The 21,124-nt window shown below is 40.0% G+C and overlaps 1 protein-coding gene and 1 pseudogene across 12 annotated transcripts in view; both read left to right on the top strand.

Annotated features, from left to right (window-relative positions):
* RHOBTB1 (Rho related BTB domain containing 1) overlaps window positions 1–21,124 on the top strand; it is a 114,804-nt gene that overhangs the window by 70,048 nt on the left and 23,632 nt on the right. For 9 of the 12 annotated variants that reach the window (XM_032138029.2, XM_058436270.1, XM_032138023.2 and 6 more), the window contains 2 exons: window positions 4,392–4,593; window positions 4,955–5,058. In XM_032138029.2, the coding sequence (XP_031993920.1) occupies window positions 4,402–4,593; window positions 4,955–5,058 (296 nt within the window). In that variant the 5' untranslated portion in view covers window positions 4,392–4,401. Of the gene's footprint in view, window positions 1–401; window positions 599–1,941; window positions 2,055–3,935; window positions 4,044–4,391; window positions 4,594–4,954; window positions 5,059–21,124 lie in introns of those variants that run through there. The other 3 variants (XM_058436271.1, XM_058436274.1, XM_058436273.1) reach the window with 3 other exon arrangements.
* LOC116466242 (U2 spliceosomal RNA) lies at window positions 3,075–3,234 on the top strand (annotated as a pseudogene).

Raw genomic sequence — 21,124 nt, 5'->3', positions numbered from 1 at the left:
ATTTCATCCAGCACAGGCTGTAAAGGTAGGAGTTTTTGTTCTGACAGTGGAATTTTGAAATTTGAGATTTCAGAGGTAAAATGTTTCTGGATAACAACAATATCCAGCACGTGTCCAAAAGGATGGATGGCTCAAGTGAAATGTGGTAAAGATCACTGGCACTGAAGGAGAGAAGAAATTGTGAGGCTAGGATGTGGGCTGCACCATCCTGTGGGCCCAAGAATGCTGTGTGGGCAGGGAGTGTGGAGGAGTGACTGAAGTCCAGGAGATGACAGCAATAATAGTGGGCAGGTATAGGATGATCAGACCAGATGGGGTGGTTCTGTAGACCACGAAGAGCATGCTCATGCTTTTCTAGGTCAGCCTTGTGACCCACCTGCCCTGTCTTGTTTATTTAACAGTTTTTCAAATAAGCTTGTCCCTTCTGACTTCTGAATACTGTGCAAGTGGATTCATCGGTATTGGTGAAAATACGAAATAACGTTCAAGTCAGTTTTGAGTAAGATGACAGAGCTGCCATAGTAGCAGATTACCAGTGTCCTTTCTTTCAAGATTTTCTTCTTTTTTTTTTTTTTTGCTACCTTCCTTGTCTCTTCAGGTATGTATCTAAGTATGAGATGGTCTCCACATCGATCAGCAGGATTTATAGTGGTGACATTTATTACTAGTGTTAAATGAATAATACTTATTACTCTCATTCTAGGTAAATAAAAATCAGAAACCAGAGTCATTATCCAGATGGTCCTAAGAGTACACTCAACCATCAGAATGCTAGATATGAATAAATTAGAGCCTATAACAAGTGGAGAAGGACAAAATTGCATATTTTTATAATTACTACCATAATTTAATGTTTCTTTGTTTATGTGTAACAAATGAACAAATGATTTACAACAATGCAACTGTAACATGAGTTTCCATCCTTGGCTGTGATTTCACATTCTTAAAATGCTTTTTAGAGTACCACAAGAGAAAATTCTACTGCAAATAAAAGATTTTCAGTATTGGGAAATTCAGTGAATGCTTCCTGGAAATTCCATATCTGCAGCAAGTGATCTGGGCCATGAATATTTAACTCTGCCCTGCCTTTTATTTTCCCTTACATATTATCCCTTTTGCACAAGGGTCAGCACCTTTGGCAGTCACTTTGGTCTTGAGCGGACTGCTAGGGATTAGAGGACCCACGGATGTTATTCTCACCTTTGACACAGAAATTCTTCTTAGGACTACTCATGAAATGTGTCTAAAAATAAGTGAAGTAATGATAGTTTTTATAATCATAGCCTTAATACAAAACTAGAAGGGCTTCTGTTACTCTCGAAGTAACCTTCAGTGAAAGCGACACAGCCATTCCATCAGTGCTGCTATGATTCAACTTATTTGGGGGATTCCTTCTTGGGGGCTGCTATCAGGGCTAGTTTGCAAGCCTACCAGAAAACTAATTCTGTATTATTAGTGTCCTATTCTCCATTTTTACTAAGTCTAAACATTCTCCCAAATTTTAGGGATTGGCTGTGTATGACATTTATCTATCAAAAATAAAAAATAAAATTCACCCTTAAAAGAGTAAGGTTTCCCACCACTGAGGACATTTAAAGTAATGAACCTCCATTTCCAAAGTTGTGAGACTCCAGCTAGAACCTGTTTTTCTGATTCAGGCTACTACCCCATGCTAATGTAACCAGAAACTTGTCAAAGAGGGTTAATTATTCTGGAATTGAGAAATGCCTCAGGCAAGCATTTTTAACCCATCTTTCCAACTCTATTTTCTTTTCATTAACTGTGACCTCCTCCCTGCCCCCTCCACAACCAAAATTTTTTCTGTCTTCTTTGCTTAAGATAAGCTACACCACATCTTGTTTCTGTGTTAATTTTCAGTGAGTTACTGTTTGGTTAATTCTTCCAAGTTGTATCCTTTTTATATATCTTTGTCGTTATTAGGTTTATGAGTTTGCATCTGACTCTGGCCTTCCACCTGACTCAATTTTGTTGTCATCTGAAGGCATTCATCTTCAGCATCATGATTATAATTTTTGAAACCATCAGTGTGTCAGGTACAGCACTGAGGACCTAATCATCAGTTCACGTAATCCTCACAACAACCTTAGGAGATGAGTATTATCATGATACCCACTTAACAGATGAGGAGACTGAGGCTCAGAAAGTACAAACAACTTGCCCAAAGTCCAATGACTGGAAAATGGGGGAGCTAGGATTCAAACTCACATCCTTCTAAGGCAGGGTTTCATAACCTCAGCCCTGTAACATTTGGGGCTGGGTAATTCTTTGTTGTGGGGCGTTGTCCTGTGCATAGCAGCAGCGTCTCTGATCTTCTACCCACTAGAAGCAGAACTCCCTCCTCAACTCCCCACCAAGTGACAACCAGACAGGTCTCCAGACACTGCAAAGTGTTCTCTGGGATTTGTTTAGGACCCACCAATCTAACACCAAATTCATGCTTTTGCTATGTTATACTGTTAGATGGGTAACTAAGAAAACCATAGAAATTTAAAACTAAATTTTCAAGAAATCAATTTTAGGAGTCACCACGCCTGGCTGATCATCAGAATTGGAGATTTTAAAAGACTCTTTTTCCCCACCCAGGATGTTCAGGATAAGTATTCGTCAGGTGGACAGGTATCTGACTGTTTTAAGCCTCTCCACGGTGTAGGAATTAACAGATCCAATCCTAACCTAAGCACACATCTGTTCCTTGAATCACTCTACTCCATTCCTGCCAAATCGTTCTCCAGCCTCAGCTTTAACACCTCCTGTGATGGCGTTACAGTTGACAGTTCCATACCCTTCACTTTCTGAGACAGTCCATGTTCCAATAGTCCTAACTGTGAAAAAGAATTCTTCTTAATATTCTTTCTATATATCTTTGTCAATGCCCTTAATCTCATTATCCAAGTTATCATTTTTCTCAATCAGATGAATTAAACAAACACTTGAGTCCCAATTATGTATTAGGCTTTACTCTGAACAGTTTCTTTACCATAGCCATTAAAATCATTACTGACTCCTTAAAAAGGACCGCCCACCCACTTTTCTCAGTTTAACAAAGGACTTCCATTGCTTGTCGGCCTTTTGGCTAAGATCAAGTGTAGCATCTGTTCTTATTATTTTAACAATAGACTCCCTCAAAAAGGCAATTACAATTAATGAAAATCTTAAAATCATACATGGCTGGCCTCCTGTCCAGCTGCTACTGGTAAGCAGCCTGCACCCCTGTTTGTGGAGGGTCCTGTCCCTGGGGAGACCAAGCTGGCAGGTGCTTTTTTTCTTCCTCTTGGCCTGTCATCAGCAACCCTGTTTAAACCTTCTTGGATGGTTTCAGAAAGATTCCAAAGTAACTCTCCTGGTAAAATTATTCTTTGCCATATGTTCCAGATTTCTTGATGAAAACACAGAAGATAATTTTTTTGAATCTTGCTTTATTATGGGCCCTCTTAAGAATATCTTTTTTATGGCTGGGCATGGTGGCTCACGCCTGCAATCCCAGCATTTTGGGAGGCCAAGGTGGGGAGATTACTTGAGATAAGGAGTTCGAGAATAGCCTGGCCAACATGGCAAAACCCCATCTCTACTAAAAATATAAAAATTAGCCAAGCATGGTGGTGGGCACCTGTAATCCCAGCTACTCAGGAGACTGTGGCAGGCGAATCGCTTGAACCTGGGGCAGAGGTTGCAGTGAGTGGAGATTGCACCACTGTGCTTGTGCTCTAGCCTGGGTGACAGAGTGAGATTCCGTATATATATATATATATATGAATTATGAATTTGATTAATACAAATAAATATAAGTTAATTTGATTAAATTTAGACTTAACAGTTTACTCTTCTTTGACATCAGCCTGCACTTTTGATTATTCTCTAAGTCCCCATAACAGTTTTGAACCTATAGAAAACTGCTTTTCAACAACAGATATTGGCTAATGGGCGATGTTGTGATGAAGTAGATGTGAGCATTGCCAAGGCTGCATATTGCCCCAGTATTGAAGTTCAGCCCTACAGGTGACCGGACTTGCTAGCAGGCCAACGTGAGTAGCCAGTAGGCTATAAATGTGTGCCAGCTGTCCCGACGGTGGCTGAATGGAGCTCCAGTAGGCAGGTTGTGTTTAGAGAAAACCAAGGAGAAAATAACAGTTAACGGGAATAAACTGTTTGGGGTCAAAATAACAGTCCCATGTTTTTGTACTTGTGTGAGATATAAAAAGAAAACTTGAGTGTCAGTTAGGCTTAGTATGAACTTCCAAACATTCTTGCCTGTGCTTGTGCACCTCCAAGGAAGTGGCTGGACAAAGGCAAAACTCCCTGAACCTCTCACGTCTTTGATGGCTCTGGAAAGCCTTGGTGTCCTTACTGCGGTGTTCGCTCTCTTCTTACAGAGTTTTATAAATGGACGCTGACATGGACTACGAAAGACCCAACGTTGAAACTATCAAGTGTGTGGTCGTGGGTGACAATGCCGTGGGGAAGACGCGCTTGATCTGTGCCAGGGCGTGCAACACCACACTCACGCAGTATCAGCTGCTGGCCACCCACGTGCCAACCGTGTGGGCGATTGACCAGTACCGCGTGTGCCAGGAGGTAAGATGCACAGAGTGTCTTTAGCATCCCTAGGGCACATCATTGCTGGTTGCCAGTCTGATTTTTTCTAAAGGAGGAGCGTGAATAAATTGCACATTCAAAACAAAACTAACCTTTTTAGTGCCACAAGAGAAAACAAAAGCAAAATGCAAACCGGAGACTGTGGCTCTGGTATCCTGAATGAGGGTTGAGACAGGTGATTCCAGGAAGGGAATTAAGACTTAGCTTAAATCCTGTCAGATAGAATAAGGAAACTTAATGCAAGTGAATTGATGGGCACTGAGGGTGCTGACCTGAACATGCTTCTCCTGGGGAACTTCTGACTGACACCGAGCACAGATGCTCTCTCTCTCTCCTGCAGGTCTTGGAGCGTTCTCGGGATGTTGTTGATGAAGTGAGTGTTTCTCTCAGGCTTTGGGATACTTTTGGTGATCATCACAAAGACAGACGCTTTGCATATGGCAGGTAAACCAAGACTAGTACAGCGTGGTTGAGCTTGAGTGCAATTTGCTTTTCAAAACCAGCAGCTGGTTCACAAATCAACAAAAACCACGTCATATGGCCTTGAAACGTGTTGGGTTCTGCACTGTGTCTAAGAAAAGAAAAAAGAAAAAAAAAGAATGGTATTGTCTCCTGATGACAAGAAAAGCAGCGTGCCCTGCCAATGAGGAAGTACTGTATTGAAAACAGCCAGTGGTCAAGCTGGAAGGTTTGCTAGGTTAGGATTCTGTAACACCCTCAAACTGTGGGCTGCTTTGATGGCTGGTTCTCTGAGTAACACTTCACTTGCCTTCTGTTAGACTGTTTTAAGTTATTTTGGCACTTGGTCACCCTACTTCAGAAGGACTGTTTGGTCTTTTCATGACCATATTGGCAGAGTCTAATGTTATTTGCTTTGGGTTTTGTGTTATCTGAAAAGTCTATTATTTTTATTAGAAAGTCATTTTTAAAAAGAAAGAAAAATATCTCTGAAGTCCTTCGCAAGACATATTTCCAAAATGAACGGAAACACTAACATTTATTTTTTATTTTTTAAAAAAGGAGAAAAAAACCTAGTAATGGGAAAACTCCTCTAGAAGGACATTAATATGGGTAGGAACATGGTCAAAGTGCCTTAAAATATTTAGCAACCTCTCCTTGCCACCATAACTTAACGTCTCTCTCAATGAATGGGTTATAGCTATTAAATTCTGGATTAGTGGAGACTTTTTTTTTTACCACTTAATTATAAATGAATACATTTCAAGTGTAGAATGTAGATATCATGGCCTTGTTGTCTCTTCTTGACATCAAACATCATGTCACCTTAAGGATTTTATTAGTTAGGTACTCCAAGCACATGAATTACTCCTTGGTGTTGAGATAAGCATTTCTGAAGATTCTTCTATTTCTCCAAGCCAGTAGCTCTCTGAACAGACTTTTATTGTTATTTATCTAAGTGGCCTAAAATAACGAATAAACTGCTGAAAGAGTTTGCCCTATTCCCAGGAATTATTTCACACACTGAAAGAATCTGTGACTTAGACCACTTTTTTTCAAGGGGACTCAGAAAGAGAGTTATGGAAGCAAAACACGATTTTAATGTCCCCTTGGTAACAAGGACTTTTGAACTTAATATCCTACATCATAGATAGTTTTCTTCTCCTTGAATTTCCTGGATTTTTTTTTTCTTTCTATAATGTTCTTGATTGTTATCTGAGGTGCCATTTTGCTTTTTTCTTTTGTCCAATTGTTCTACATGTAAAAATAACAATTATAAATGAACCTGCTTGTAACTGCGGGCAGTCAGGTTTGTAACATCTATGGTTTTGAGGAAGCTTGATTTGATGACTTTAGGCAGTGTAAGGATAAATACAATAGATTTCAATACAAAGGACTTTTTTATATCCCCACTTCTAAAACGGTGTCGTGAAAATGATGAGCCTAATGATGAGTTAATGGAAATATTTGGGTTTAGAGTCTTGAAACTATTTCAACAGCTCAGTGGTTTGTTGCCACTAGAAATTTATGCATTTGTCAATACCTGTGAAAAAATACCAGAAAAAAAAGAGAAAACAACAACAATGAAATGTATTCGTTTCAAACAATGAATTTTAACATGACCCCTCAGCATAAAGCTGGTGCGATGGTAATAAAAGAGCTGCTTCATTATATTGTGAGATTCCTGCATAGCATTTATTTAATGGCACGATGGCCTTGTAGATCCACACTGGGCCCCGTTCAGCTCCCTGACATAGCTGGAGTCATTTTACAATACAGCATGCCATACCTGCGTGTGTGTTCCCTCCCAACAAAAATAAGCTGCTCTTTCCTGTGACTCCATCAGTTCAAAGTGCATTGTTCTGCTCCCTTGTTTGTAACATTTGGTTCTGTCAACTGTAACCCATTATCCCTTTGATAGAAACAGGAAGTGCTCCCCCAAGCCAAGTTTGATTCTCTGAGCAACATAGAGGGGCTTCAGGAACACTCCCATGTTTCTGGCCACGTTCTCCCTGGGGCTTTGCTTTGAGTGCATGTTTGTACTTTGTATTTCCTCTGTCTTTTCCAATTCCTCACAGCCTCCAGGAATCCTGACGCAGACCCCACCTCTAGTTAAAGAACATAAACCAGAGCTCCTCTCTCTTGCACTCCAGCATCTTTCTGTAAATGCTAAATATGTAATATCACATTGACATAATGCCAAAAAGTTACATTTTTATGGAAAAAACTGAGAGAAGTAGGAGTTCTTTTATTCACTATAGGTCCCTGACCAGTACATTTCCCTGCTCTGAGAGAGCTGTTTAATTTCTTAATGACTTCAAGTTTTACCTTTATATCATTCATGAAGGAGAGGAATCATAATTATAGCTTTTGCAAACCTTTTTTGTTTTTGCAAAACGTGTTTTGCAAACCTGTTTTGTGACTGACATTTTTACTATACTTAGAATTACAGTTCAGTGGGATGTACTCAGACATAAACTTTGAGGCATGTGAAATACATTCCCTATACTTGGAAATGTATTTGAAACCTTTTTAAAATAGTTAATTTGATTCTTGTAGTGACGGCGAGAGAAGCCAGATTTAAACCAACATGTCTTAGACCTTGCCTTCGGTTTCCTCTGCTTCATAGCAAAAGGTAGTTAATAAGTTGCCCCTCAAACATTCTTTGGCATGGACAAGCTCTAGTTTGCAGAGAGGATTCTGTGGGATGAGGAATTGTCAGTGGTAGGCAGTTGGCCAACTTGAATTTGCAATGTTCCTGATGTGGTATAGCCACAGTGTTATTGCCCTCTTATGATTTAAATGGAACTATTCTACCCATTTTTTTGCCAATTAGAATAAAAGCTCCAATTTTTCAAAAGCCTACTGTGTGCCAGTCAACACATTAGGTGCTTTGCCAACATTAGTTAATTCTTTCAGGAACTGTAGGAGGCAGAGATCATCTTGGTGCTACCATTGAGTAAAAGGTTGAGTTATTTTACTACCACAAATTTGCCCAACAAGTGAGTCTCAGAGGCAGATTCAAAGCCACTCTGCCTGACTCCTGGCTCTCACTCTTTCCACTGTGCCAAGCTACCTCAACCTACTGGGACCCTACATTGGTGAGCTGGATTTCTATTTGCTCTTTTGGATTTGTGCAAAGATTGGAACTAGAAGAGATTTCAAAAGGTCATCTGGTTGACCCCATGTCTTCAGGAAGGTAAATCATCCATCTATCCAAAAAAAAGTATTGATAAGAGCCCTTCTATTCCATGGAGATGAAGGAAACAGAGTAGCATGAGTGTTGTAATGCTCTGCACTTTGAAATCTGTCAACCCTCTCTTCTCTGGAGTAAATAACTCCAGCTCTCTTATGGCCTTTTTCCCACCACCTACTTTATATCCACTTTTGGATGAACTTTTGAAGTTCTTTTCTGGATCTTTTAAAATGTCAGGAACAAAACCGTACATAGTAACCGTGACTTTGATCAGCTGCTCTTTTTCGGCAAGGAAAGCGCATCTTCTTAAAGGGATGTCGCTCAACTAAAGAGTTGTCTCCTGGAGCTCTTATAAGAACGAAGTGTCCACATTTAGGGACTTAGCACTGAAAATATAGACAAACAGGATGGGCTCTGCCTTTATCAGGAATCTGGCCCTTCAGTCTCTTTATTAGTCAGTTCTCACACTGATAATAAAGACATATTTGAGACTAGGTAATTTATAAAGAAAAAGAGGTTTAATGGACTCACAGTTCCATGTGGCTGGGGAGGCCTCACAATCATGGCAGAAGGCAAAGGAGGAGCAAAGTCACATCTTACATGGTGGCAGGCAAGAGAGAGAGCATGTGCAGGGGAACTGCCCTTTATGAAACCATCAGATCTCATGATACTTATTCACTGTCATGAGAATAGCATGAGAAAGACCTGCCCTCATGATTCAATTGCCTCCCACTGGGTCCCTCCCATGACACGTGAGAATCATAGGAGCTACAATTTGAGATTTGGGTAGGGAGACAGCCAAACTACATCAGTCCCTTTTGTCTAGTCACACATAGGTAAATAATTACAGATTCTATTGTGTTTTTTTTTTCCCTAGAAAATTTCCTTCATTGATCTGTCTGCAGGTCAGAGAACCTTCAGACACTGAATAAAGCCTATGTTGTTGACAGTGATAACAACTACAGTTTAATCAGGGTGCCCCATGCACCATGCCTGTGCTATGGTGCTGCATGTGTCCTGTCCTGCTTCATTCTTGTGGCGAGCCTGCAACATAAGCTCATTTCACAGTTGGAGAAACAGGCACAAAAAAGGGCCAAGATCAGACAGCCAGGACAGAGGGCAGCTGGACTTTCCTCTTGAATCTGTCTGACTTCAAAGCCCATATCTTCCCCATCCACCATGCTGTTGTAGTTTGTGATGATGATGGATGACAAAATTACCAGAAATTTCCTCCTGGTACAGTCTGAATCTTACACAGTACTGTGTGGACCCTGAAGACCAGCACTCACCATTCTATTACCAGCTCTGATATTCCAGTGTTCCTCTTAAATTCTTTATTCCACAGCAAATAACTTAATTCTTTATATGCATCCATTAAGTAGCTGAGCATAAGTCCTTTTGCTTTCAGTAAAAAATGATACATCCAAGCCAACTTTCTGAGAGTGAATGGAAAACTTGGCATGTTTTCCCCAAATCATTTAACTAAAACATTCAGAACCACTGTACTTGCCCTTATCCCCAGCAATTTCTGGGCTTATTTTGAGTCCAGTTGGAACCCATTTATTATATAGTTTGTTCTTACACACTGATTTTTCTCAAACGTTGTTGGTTCCTATGAGAAGTAAAGTACATGTTTTAAATGATAACATTAATCAGAGCTACGGTTTCTGTATGTCTAGTTTCATGTTGAAGTTACCTGTAATCAGACACAAATGAACGCACCCCATTCTCAATGCACAGTTGAGGCCCTTTAAAAAATTCAGGACTGTAGTGACTGGTGTTTGTATCTTTGCCTGGGGTTGGTTGTGCTTGTGTTTTATGGCAAGGGAAAAAGTAAGGATCAGTGAGCGTGTCTAGATAGAGCATTTTGGGTTAGCTCTTAATGTTCATAGCACATTCTAAAGGCTGGGCCAGAAATAACATTGTAATGATGATGTTAGGATGGCAAATAGCCCGTTGCACAGTGAAACTTCAAGTGGACCAGGAGGTGGACCAGGGCCAGGGCTAGGGCATACTGAGGGAGTCACTCATTTTGGGCATAAAATGTAAATAATAATAATCTTAAAAAGACAGGATCACAATTGCTGTTTTGGGTTTTTTTTTCTTTCTGCCTCAGACACAATACGGCACTGTTATTGATGCTAACTTTATTTAAAATTTTGATACTTTGTCCACCATTGGTTTTTTTGCCTTAATTTGAATTTTTTTTTTTTTTTTTTGAGAATGAGTCTCTCACTATTGCCCAGGCTGGTGTGCAGTGGCGTGATCTTGGCTTGCTGCAACCTACATCTCCCAGGTTCAAGCGATTCTCCGCCTCAGCCTCCCGAGTAGCTAGGATTAACAGGTGCCCACCACCACATCCAGCTAATTTTTTGTATTTTTAGTAGAGCTGGGGTTTCACTATGTTGGCCAAGGTGGTCTCGAATTCCTGACCTTGTGATCTGCCTGCTTTGGCTTCCCAAAGTGCTGGGATTACAGGCGTGAGCTACCATGCCCAGCCTGAATTTTTTTTTTTTAAGTATTAGCTGGATCACTGAAGTTTTTTTGGTACCCTCTTACATTTTGCACTTGAAGAAGTGCTTCATTTTCTTCACTCAAGTCCTGGCCCTAATGGCAGACTTTATAAATAGATAGCAAAGTAACTAAGGGAAGAAAGTTAGTACTGCATGTGCTTTTTATGGAAAAGTAATCCAAACCACACTTTTAAATATATGGTACCAAGAGGTCTTGGAAAATTATTACTGGTTGTGTCTTAAAGACATTCAGTTCAGTGTGCTGCTGTAACAAAAAGAACTAAAAATTGCTCAGGTTATGGAAAAAAGTAGAAAGGCATGAAAGAAAAGCAGCAATCTGAACCAAGAGATAGAAATGGTTGTTCCCTAAGAGGTTAGGTTAAAACTGTTAGTTCTCCTATTTGAACAGAGCAGTCATTCGGATGTAAGAGTTCTGGAAGAGGTGAATCAGCCCATTTTAGCCAGCACCTAGATGACTCTGAGGCAGATGGTCCTCTGGCCCCACTTTGGTAAAGACTGTACTGGAATTTTCTGATACTCGTTACCGAACCTCAGCCAGAAGAAAAGAATCTTTGACGATTAGAGAGAGAGGTTTTGAGTAAGGGACGCCAAGCAACAAAGAGCACATACTGTGTGATTCCAATTTTGTAACGTCCTAGAAAATGCAATCTAATCTATAGTGACAGAAAGTAGATCACTGGTTTCCTAGAGAAGAGGATGGAGGGGAGGGATGGATCACAAAGGAACATAAGGAAATTTTAGGGGTGATGGAAATGTTTGTCATTTTGATCATGATGGTGGTTCAGGGGGAATACGTATGTCAAAATTAATCAAATTAAACAATAAATATGCAAATTTGGTATATTTCCGTTATATCTCAATAAAAATTCTTTAAGAAGAGAAATAGGCCAGGTGCAATGGCTCACGCCTATAATCCCAGCACTCTGGAAGGCTGAGGCAGGTGGATCACTTGAGGCCAGGAGTTTGAGATCAGCCTGGCCAACATGGTGTAGCCCCATCTCTACTAAAAATACAAAAAATTAGCGGGGTGTGGTGGCTACTCGGGAGGTTGAGGTGGGAGAATCACCTGAGTGTGGGAGGTTGGAGGCTGCAGTGAGCTAGGATTGCACAACTGTACTATAGCCTGGGAAACAGAGCAAGATCCTGTCTCAAAAAAAAAAGAAGAGAAAAGAAATATCCTTATGGACAAAGTAGTCTATGATATATGAAGAAAGGTTTGCCTGTTAGACTATATATGTTTTAATTATTTATGGAACTTTAAGTTAGTCTCGTTGAAAACATAAATCACTATGTGAACTTAAAAAAATGGAACCAGATCCTTAATAGCTGAATATAACCCTGAAACTAAGGATGGGACACTGTCATACTGTCACACAAAATCATGCTGCTTCCCTTTTCTCAGAGATAGAATCCCCCTGCCTCAGTGGCTCATAGTCTGACCCAGGGGCCTTGTTTCTCAGCCTGTGGTTATGTTTATATCTTTTTCTAACAGGAAACGTTTCACCAGATACCCTGTGATAGCCAAATAGAGAACATCACGTTCTATGAAAGTTTTCCATTTCTTCATCAGATAGTAACAATTTTGTCTTTTGTAGCTGGTTCGTTCTGGAACTGGTGAACATGGTGGTAATCTCTGGGAGCATGCATGTGACCTCCATTTTGTACCCAGTCACTCTGACTAGAAATTGGGTGCCGAGTTGGGTGATCAAGTGCGTCCTCTCACTGGGGTTGGTTACTAGACTCATGGGCATGAGACTCCATTCTTATTTGTTTCTCCGGATTGAATCCCAGCCTGCCTTCCCAGCCTCCTGTCTTGGTCCAGACATAACAAAGTATTTGCAGGTCTGTGTCCTTTGTACCCTCCAGGCCCACAAACATGCATTATGTTAGAATTTAGGCCCCTGTCCCACCTATTCTCAAGCTAGCTAATCATTACTCATATGCTAAGAATTAGAACAAGTGTCATGTACTCCTAGAATTCCTCTCTGCACTCTTCCCACCCTCTCTGTCACCTTCGGAATCCAGGTGAGGTGTCTCTCCTTATGTTCCCATAGGACACCTTTGCAAATCCCGATTGTAGCAATAACTATATTGTGGGAAAATTGGCTCCTTAATTTTCTCCCATTCCCCTTATCCTATTATCCTAGTATATTTAGGACAGAGATTTTGTCTTTCTAGTCTCTATCCCCGATACATGGGCCTGTTGTCTTGTAGGAGCTTGATCAATGTTAGTTTAATGAGTTGACACATCTCTCATATGTTCCAGGATCTTCTAAATCATAGATAAGGAAATAGTCTTACAACAAATGCCAAATTACTTTACTAAGTTGAATTTTGTATGTGCACTTTTATAATAAGAATAACAAGTGATGGATCAACCTGCAGGCGATGAAGATGGAAAATACTGGTGCTTAGCCTCTCCTTAGTGAATTAGCAAATGGAAAGATCAGCTGCCCCCAGGAGAAAAAGGAGAGAGTTACACTCAGCCACACCCTCAAATCCTCCCTTGTTTTCCCCAAGTTTTTGGACTTGTAAATTTTTTTAGTAATGCCTTTCGTGAATGAGTATTCTTAAATAGTGAATTACTTGTATGAATAATAATGCTTTTCCAATTATAGGTTGTTTCTCCCCTGGGTATCATTTTCAAGATCTTTATAAGAATAATTTTTAAGAATAACTATATAGAGAGACATTTTTTAATCCATTTGCCTAAAGATGAGAGTGTTAAGTAGAACAATTAAAGGTGGATTATTGCTGTTATGTGATCATCCAGAACAAACAGAGACATGTTAGACTACATGCATACAAATAATTCAACAAATTAAATCTGTGGTGGAAGTTCAGGGATTCTGTACTAAAGAACTCAAGCATAGAATTGCAGTGAAGCTGAATCATCTGGCGCACAGAAAATACATGTACCGTTCTCTGTGCCACCCTCGGCCTGCTGTCCCACACTGTCCTTCCCGCTCTGAACTGGTACATCTTGTATTCTACCCAGAAGGAAAAAACAGAAGAGCTGGGATTCCTATGCCTGACCCAGCCTTGTCCCCAGGATGAAATTGTCCTTGGAAAGTGGAGTGCCAAATGAGATAGCAACAGGGCTTGATTGATGCCTGGGACTCACCCATGTGCCAGGGCCAGGAAGGATTTTGGCTGCTGCCCAAGCACTGGTCACATGGCTGGGTTCTTTGTGGCTCAGCCCAGAAAAGCATTGATGGGCCCAAGAGAGTCCACAGGAGTGCGACTAATGAGGCCACTGCGATGGCCAAAGAGAATAAGGAATATCTGCATTGTTCAGTACATTAACGTCTTATGTTCTGCATTCCTTTTACTTTTTTTCTATTACTGCTTAGTAACAGGAAGTTTGACAAGTTGGGTCAAATACAACTAAGTATGTTGACTTTTCACGATGAAAGAAGAAAAGAAAACATCAGTTTGTGATGTGTTTATACTGGAACTTTCTGATGAAGAAATATATTCCAGCCCATACAGTTTTTCCTTTTAAAGTAGGTGGTGAAAAGAAAGAGACTGTTAAATAATTCTGCATATCTTCAGTGGACAATTCTGTCACCTATCTTTCAGCTATTCCATATCAATAAAGGACACAGCTGGTAATCCAAAAGGAAAGGATCTCTTGATGAAAGTGTTCTGCCATTCTTATTAAAGTCAACATACAAGATACATTCTTGGTGATTTTTGAACCCATAATTATATTTGTCTGATAATAATTGGCACTTAACAGTTTACAGAACACTTGCACTGATATTTTCCTTAGTGAATCTTAACAACAATTCTACCAGTAATTTCTAATATTGGCCATGATTAGACTTTCAAAATTAGTCCACCACTTTATTCTCCCCCGAAAATGCCTCTGCCCCCAGCCTAGAGAGAATAAGTCAGAAGGAGGAAGTTCTGAATTACAGACACAGAAAGCACATTAGTGAATTTTTTTTTCAGTTTATCATCTTGACTATCCTTTTAGTGATTTGTTTGTTTGTTTTGTGTGTTTTTTAAAAAGCAAGATGGTCTGTGCAATAGAGGGCTTTCTTAAGCCTTAATTCTGTTGTAACTTACCTGGAATTAATCCTGAAATAACCTGTTCATTTCTTTACATTTCCTTTGCTTCTGGAGATAATCTAATTCCTGGAAGAAATTATTAATGCATTACTATTCTGGTGTTATGAAATTATCCAATTACATGGGATAAAGAGATTTTTTAGAGAAATTCAAATAATTAAAATATATAGAGATTAACCGGTTAACCTCTGCTGTATACCAGAGGCATTACATGGCAGTCTTTCAGCATTAACAGTCTGAAGAACTGTAATGGCTCACATTGTATTTTCATTCTTTATTAAAGTTCCAAGTGATTCTCTGACTTACTTTCAGCCTAAATTCATCTCTTTTAGACTTTGAGTCTGCAGACACATTTGTAGATGCAGGTTTTACTTTCTGATATCCATAGGCCTTTTAATTTAATAAAAATTAATTGAGGGCCTGTTTCCTTACACTGTGTGCGCACAATGAGGGAGAAACTAATAGGAACAGGACAAAATCCCTGAAAATGACCTCATAGTATGGTGGAAAAGACAGCTACATAAACCATTACAATTCAGCGTTAACAATGCTGAATTAAAGGTGTCAGTTCCTGGAACAGGGAAGCAAAAACTAATAGCTCAGGAAAAAGTTTAGCATTATTCTGAACTCTTTTGGTTCACATCACACATCTGATCCTCAGGCTATACCTTCAGCATGTGTATACAGAATGCAGCCACTTCCACCTGTAGGAGACCCCTCCCAGGCTCAGCAGAGTCACCATCCTCTCTCTTGGAATTCTTACCTCTTAACTGGTCCTCTGCTTCTTCCTGCCTTTCCCTCCCTATCCCCTGACCCTCCCAGTCCTCTCCCACTCTTACCTTGTCACCAGTTTAGTCCATTCTCATTAAAGCAATGGACTGATACTGTTCAAACATAAATTATATCACGACGTTCTGCTGAAAGTCTTCAGTTTCCCCTCACGACTGTGCACCAGGAGAATGGCATGGTCCCTTCCTCCAGGGGGGGCACCACAGGCAGGCTCCTACCTCGGGCCTTTGCTCTAGCTGTTTCCTCTTCTGCTAGGTTCTTCCCCCAGATACTGGCATACTGATTCCCTCCCTTCCCCCAGGGCTTCTGGAAATGTCACCTTCTCAGTGAGGCCCTCCCTAGCCACCTCATTTTCAACAGCAATTTTTGCTCCCCAATATCTCTGTCCTCTTTCCCTGCTTTATTTTCTAATTAGCACTTAGCACTACCTATTTTAAATATTTTTCTTCTTTATTGTCTATCTTCACTACAATGTAAACATAATGAGGACAAGTGTGACAAGGACAGCAGTTTGTGTCTTTTACTAATCACTCTATCCCCAACGTCTAGAAGAGTGCCTGGTACACAGTAGGTTCTCAGTTACGATTTCTGCAAGAAATGATTAGATGGTTGATGAATAATACTGGATAAGTGACTTGACCATTCCTGATACCTTTACTGATTCAAAGAGAGTTGCCAAGGAGGCTGGGTAGAGTCCCTTTGTCATCGTGGTCAAATGATCGTGCTGGTTTACCCAGTTTGGTCTCAGAAGAGTCGGGGAGGTTAATCCCAGAGACCTCCCATACAGCACAGTAGCTGACACCGAAGTTTTCTTATGCGTGCAACTTGCCCTCAGAAGAAAACATGAAAAGTATAGGAAGGAAGTTCCTCAGTCATTTAGCTTCAGGGAATGCCAAAGAGGAATGTGAACTCCAGATGGAGTTGAAAGAGAGTTTATTACCACAATTTCACCTTCGTCTGTTTAGCAAGCCTTCTTTACTTCAGTGCCTCCTGCATTCGTTGACCAGGAGTTAAGTAAGACTGTTTAAGCTGTTTCTTTTAATAAATTATTTGTGCTTCACGCAATTTCACATGCATTCAGCTTCTGATGATTATGTGAGGTGTAAGAATAAATTAACGGGAGTATGATTTGCCAAGTATAGAAAATGAGATTTTGAGTGGAAAATGGCCTGATTTCATTGGATGATAACCCACAACCTTCTTTGGCAAGGCCATTGCCCCCTATGATATTTGTACTATGATGGTAGAACCAACCATTTCTAAGACTCAAGCATTAGGTTGGTGCAAACGTAATTGTGGTTTTTGCCATTGCTTTCAATATTATCTACCTTAGGGTGGCATTGCTGGGATGTTGATGTGACTTCCCTGCACTTAAGAGCATGTATTGCTTTGGCCCCACTTTCAGAGGGTGGTGGAAGACTGGTTTAAAATATTGCTTCCTACTAAACATGCAGATACGGGCTTGGAAAAAAATAGTTGCACATGCTAATCACTCACAAATCTGGATATATTTCAGGATGTTTTGACAGTTTTCCCCACATAACATCTGTACTTAAGAAGCCTCACGCTATTGGTAAAGTATTAACTTGATTTCTCTGCTCACATCCAGGGCGCTGCATGGTTCTGCCCTGCTCTCCCCAGATCCCCTGCCAGGCGCTCCCCTACAGGCCTCTCCATCCTCCATGAGTATGAGCTTACACGGCCATTCATCTCCTGGTGGTTATGTGCACCATCACTGACAACTCCCTCTGCATCTCATACACACTGGGCTGCTCCCCTACTAAAATTTTCCAAAGCCACGTGTTACACATTCCTTTTCTCTGCCATGCTCCCAGCTGTTTTGTGCTGTTTTGATCTGTCTGTTTGCATAGCCCTGTCAGACTATATGCATGAAAGATATGTTGTCGACATGAATGGTTTTGAAAATGTTTCTGTAAAGAACCTACCTCAGTTACCAGCAGGGAAAAAGAAGCTTGAAGCCCCAAAGAAGGAGGTCAGACACTCCTACTTGAATCTTTGCCAGAGGGGGACTCATGCACAGTGACAAAGAAAAGAAGCCCATTAAAATGTGAGCACAATGTCTGCCCATATACTGGATATGGGGAGTCTCTCCTAAAAAAATAAGTAATAATAGTCAGTGATGACATATAAAGAGGTGGGATCCTACCACGGAACAAAAGAATTTGTACAAATGTACATTGAAAGGAGATACTTCAAGCAGAACTTGGGTAAATATAATTATTAGCAACCAGGCGCGGTGGCTCATGCCTGTAATCCCAGCGCTTTGCGAAGCCAAGGTGGGAAGATCATGAGGTCAGGAGTTCAAGACCAGCCTGGCCAACATGGTGAAACCCCATCTCTACTAAAAATACAAAAAATTAGCCAGGCATGGTCATGCGCCTGCAATCCCAGCTACTCGGGAGGCTGAGGCAGGAGAGTTGCTTGAACCCGGGAGGTGGAGGTTACAGTGAGCCGAGATTGAGCCACTTCACTCCAGCCTGGGCAACAGAGCAAGACTCCATCTCAAAAAAAATTATATATATATATATATATATATAATATATATATATATAAATTATATATATACATATAATTGTTAGCTCATTCTTGGTCACCAAGTGTTAATGTATCAAGAGACCCAACCAGACTCAGACAAACTGGAGAAGGGCACTTGGCTGTCCCACTCACAGCTTTCTGGAGAACTTGGTGGAGTCCACTGTCAGAATTATTCTTTCACTTAACCAGGTAAGAAAACCCAAGGCCCACAGCTCCGCAGCTGGATGGTAGTGGCAAAATAAATGAGACTAGAAAAGGAAAGTCAAACTAAGAAGTCAGTAATTTTGTGACAGGAAAGAACTTAGAAGAAAATTCATTTAACAATAAAAGTTTGTTATTGATTATCAATTCTTTTCCAACCATGTCTTCAAAGGATGAATCTGGTATTTCAGATTGGAAAAAAAGTTGAGCTTCTGGTTGCTTCTCCGATCTTTTCCCACCAACTCTGCTATATTTGACTGTAGACATTATAAAGACAGCCTCTGAGAACATGTGTGGTATTTTGCTGTTCAAAGTCTAGCTAGGGCCAAGATATGTGGGTAAGATGCACTTTTTTTGGATTTTTTTTTCTCTCATCCTCCAACAAAGATTGGTCCCAACTTTGCATGTACTCCTTATGTTATTCAAATATCCTTGCCAATCTTTCACATGCTATCTTTGGCCAGTGTTCCCCTCAAAAGATAACTGAAAAAAAAATACGCTTTTTTTGTTTGTTTAATATCTGAAGTAAAACTGATGCAACTGAGCTTGGCTTTATCAGCTCAGGCATTTTTGGATAACTTGGTCTCTCTGATTCACTCCCACTCCTCTAAGAAACAAGATCTCCAATTGTTTCAACATTTCAATTTATTTCAGATCGTTTTTGTCTTGACTAGTCAAAATATTATTTCATGGACATTATTTGATGTGTTAGTACCCAGCGAAATTTTTGTATTGATATTTTCTCCTTAGAAAGAAGAAGTCATTTTTCCCTAAGATATAAACATTCCATGGGCAAGGGCAAGCAACTAAGACCATATATCCTTAAGTCCTTTGTAATTCTTGCTTTCTCTAATAAAACTGTTTAGCCCAGTGAAACATAAAATATTTAATAAAAGTAAGTACAATAAACATTCCAAACTCCTTCCTACCCCTTCTCAGTATTCAGGTTCTAGAGTTTACAATCTCATGTACCCTGTACTCTGCCTCTGCATTCTCAAATTCTTATGCTTTCTACCCCAAATAGCTGTAAGACTCCATTTAAATCCTATTTGATTCTTTTTACAGCTGAAACAGGACCCCTGAGGTCATTTCTAGACTAACTCCACTGCCTGATATGTGAGAATGTCCTCATCACACTCACCACTCCCAATTATTTTTAAACTGACTCTTCAAAGTTAAAAAATGTAACAGAGCCATAGAAATAGAAATGCTAGAACTTGCCTGTTTCTTTTTATCTTTCAAAGGAATGGTATTTTTTAAACACAAGCTTATGTCAGACATTGAACAGTCTCCACATGGGAATGAATGTTTTGATTAAAAGTTATTTAATATCTCTAGTTCCTTGGCATTCTGCCTAAAGCTGGAGATATTCTTAGCTCCAGGTCTTGTGCCTTCTTTGACTAGATTAAAAAAAAAAATGGCTTGAAATCTAGAGGGAATAAATGGCATTCTGAAAATAGTTACTTGATTGTATATGTGTTTATATCACAGAGGATACTGGTGTGTTGAGAATTAGGAATTAGAAAAGAATGTTGGTAAGGAGAAATGCATCAAAGCAGCATCTTTCTATAGCTCTGTCACTTTGTCCATTGATTCCTAATGCTTAGCCTTTTGGTTAAACTTGGTTTTAGGGAGCTACATTCATATGGCAGACCTTAAGAATAGAATTCTATGTAATCTTTATATAAAGTTTTCTTAACTTGCATTTGTATTTAGATCAACAAGGGTTAACCACAAGACATTTAAGCATTGTGATAGTTAAAATATGATCTTGGGCCGGGCAAGGTGGCTCACGCCTGTAATCCCAGCACTCTGGGGGGCCGAGGTGGGTGGATCACCCGAGGTCGGGACTTTGAGACCAGCCTGACCAACATGGAGAAACCCCGTCTCTACTAAAAATACAAAATTAGCCGGGCTTGGTGGCACATGCCTGTAATCCCAGCTATTCAGGAGGCTGAATCAGGGGAATTGCTTGAACCCAGGAGGCAGAGGTTGTGGTGAGCTGAGATCATGCCATTGCACTGCAGCCTGGGCAACAAGAGCAAAACTCCGTCTCAAAAAATAAATAAATAAAAAATAATCTTATTTTTTAACTGCTTTCACTGTAAAATAATGAGCACAGATTCTCATAGAACCTAAATGTGAATATGAAAAAAAAGACCTTTTTTCTGATATACAGATAGAATTTTGACTCAATAAGTTATTTTATCTTCAGAGGTAGTATTGCTCTCAGCACAACCTCTTTTCTTTAACTATCATTATTTTGAGGTGAAATATTTACAGGACATTGAATTATTTTTCCAGCTTTCCAATGGCATTTCATGCATTTAGATATTGATGTGACATAGTTAGAAGTTGGGCCCTCAGGACCTGTATTGTGTGATGGCATTGTGCTACTATCATCACAAGATTCCTTTTTTTCCAACCCCCAAGGTCCTGTCTGTACTTGTTTACAGGTCATCTGGATAGCAACTAGTATGTGTTCAATACCATGAGTGTTATCATGGTAACCTTGACAACCAAGCTAGCTCTGATTTCAAAACCTCACATGCTGTATCATAAAATTAGAGAACAGCATTGACATTTAGCTACATGTCTGTCATATAAATTAAGCTCTAAGAATGATTCCCCTTAGAGCCGTGTGTCTTAATAGGGAAATAGAAAGCACCAATTAGAACTATTTTATACATATTATAAC

Source organism: Hylobates moloch, unplaced genomic scaffold (assembly GCF_009828535.3).
Source record: "Hylobates moloch isolate HMO894 unplaced genomic scaffold, HMol_V3 SCAFFOLD_3, whole genome shotgun sequence".
Taxonomy (NCBI): Eukaryota; Metazoa; Chordata; class Mammalia; order Primates; family Hylobatidae; genus Hylobates; species Hylobates moloch.
This window is presented reverse-complemented; position numbering and strand designations above follow the sequence as displayed.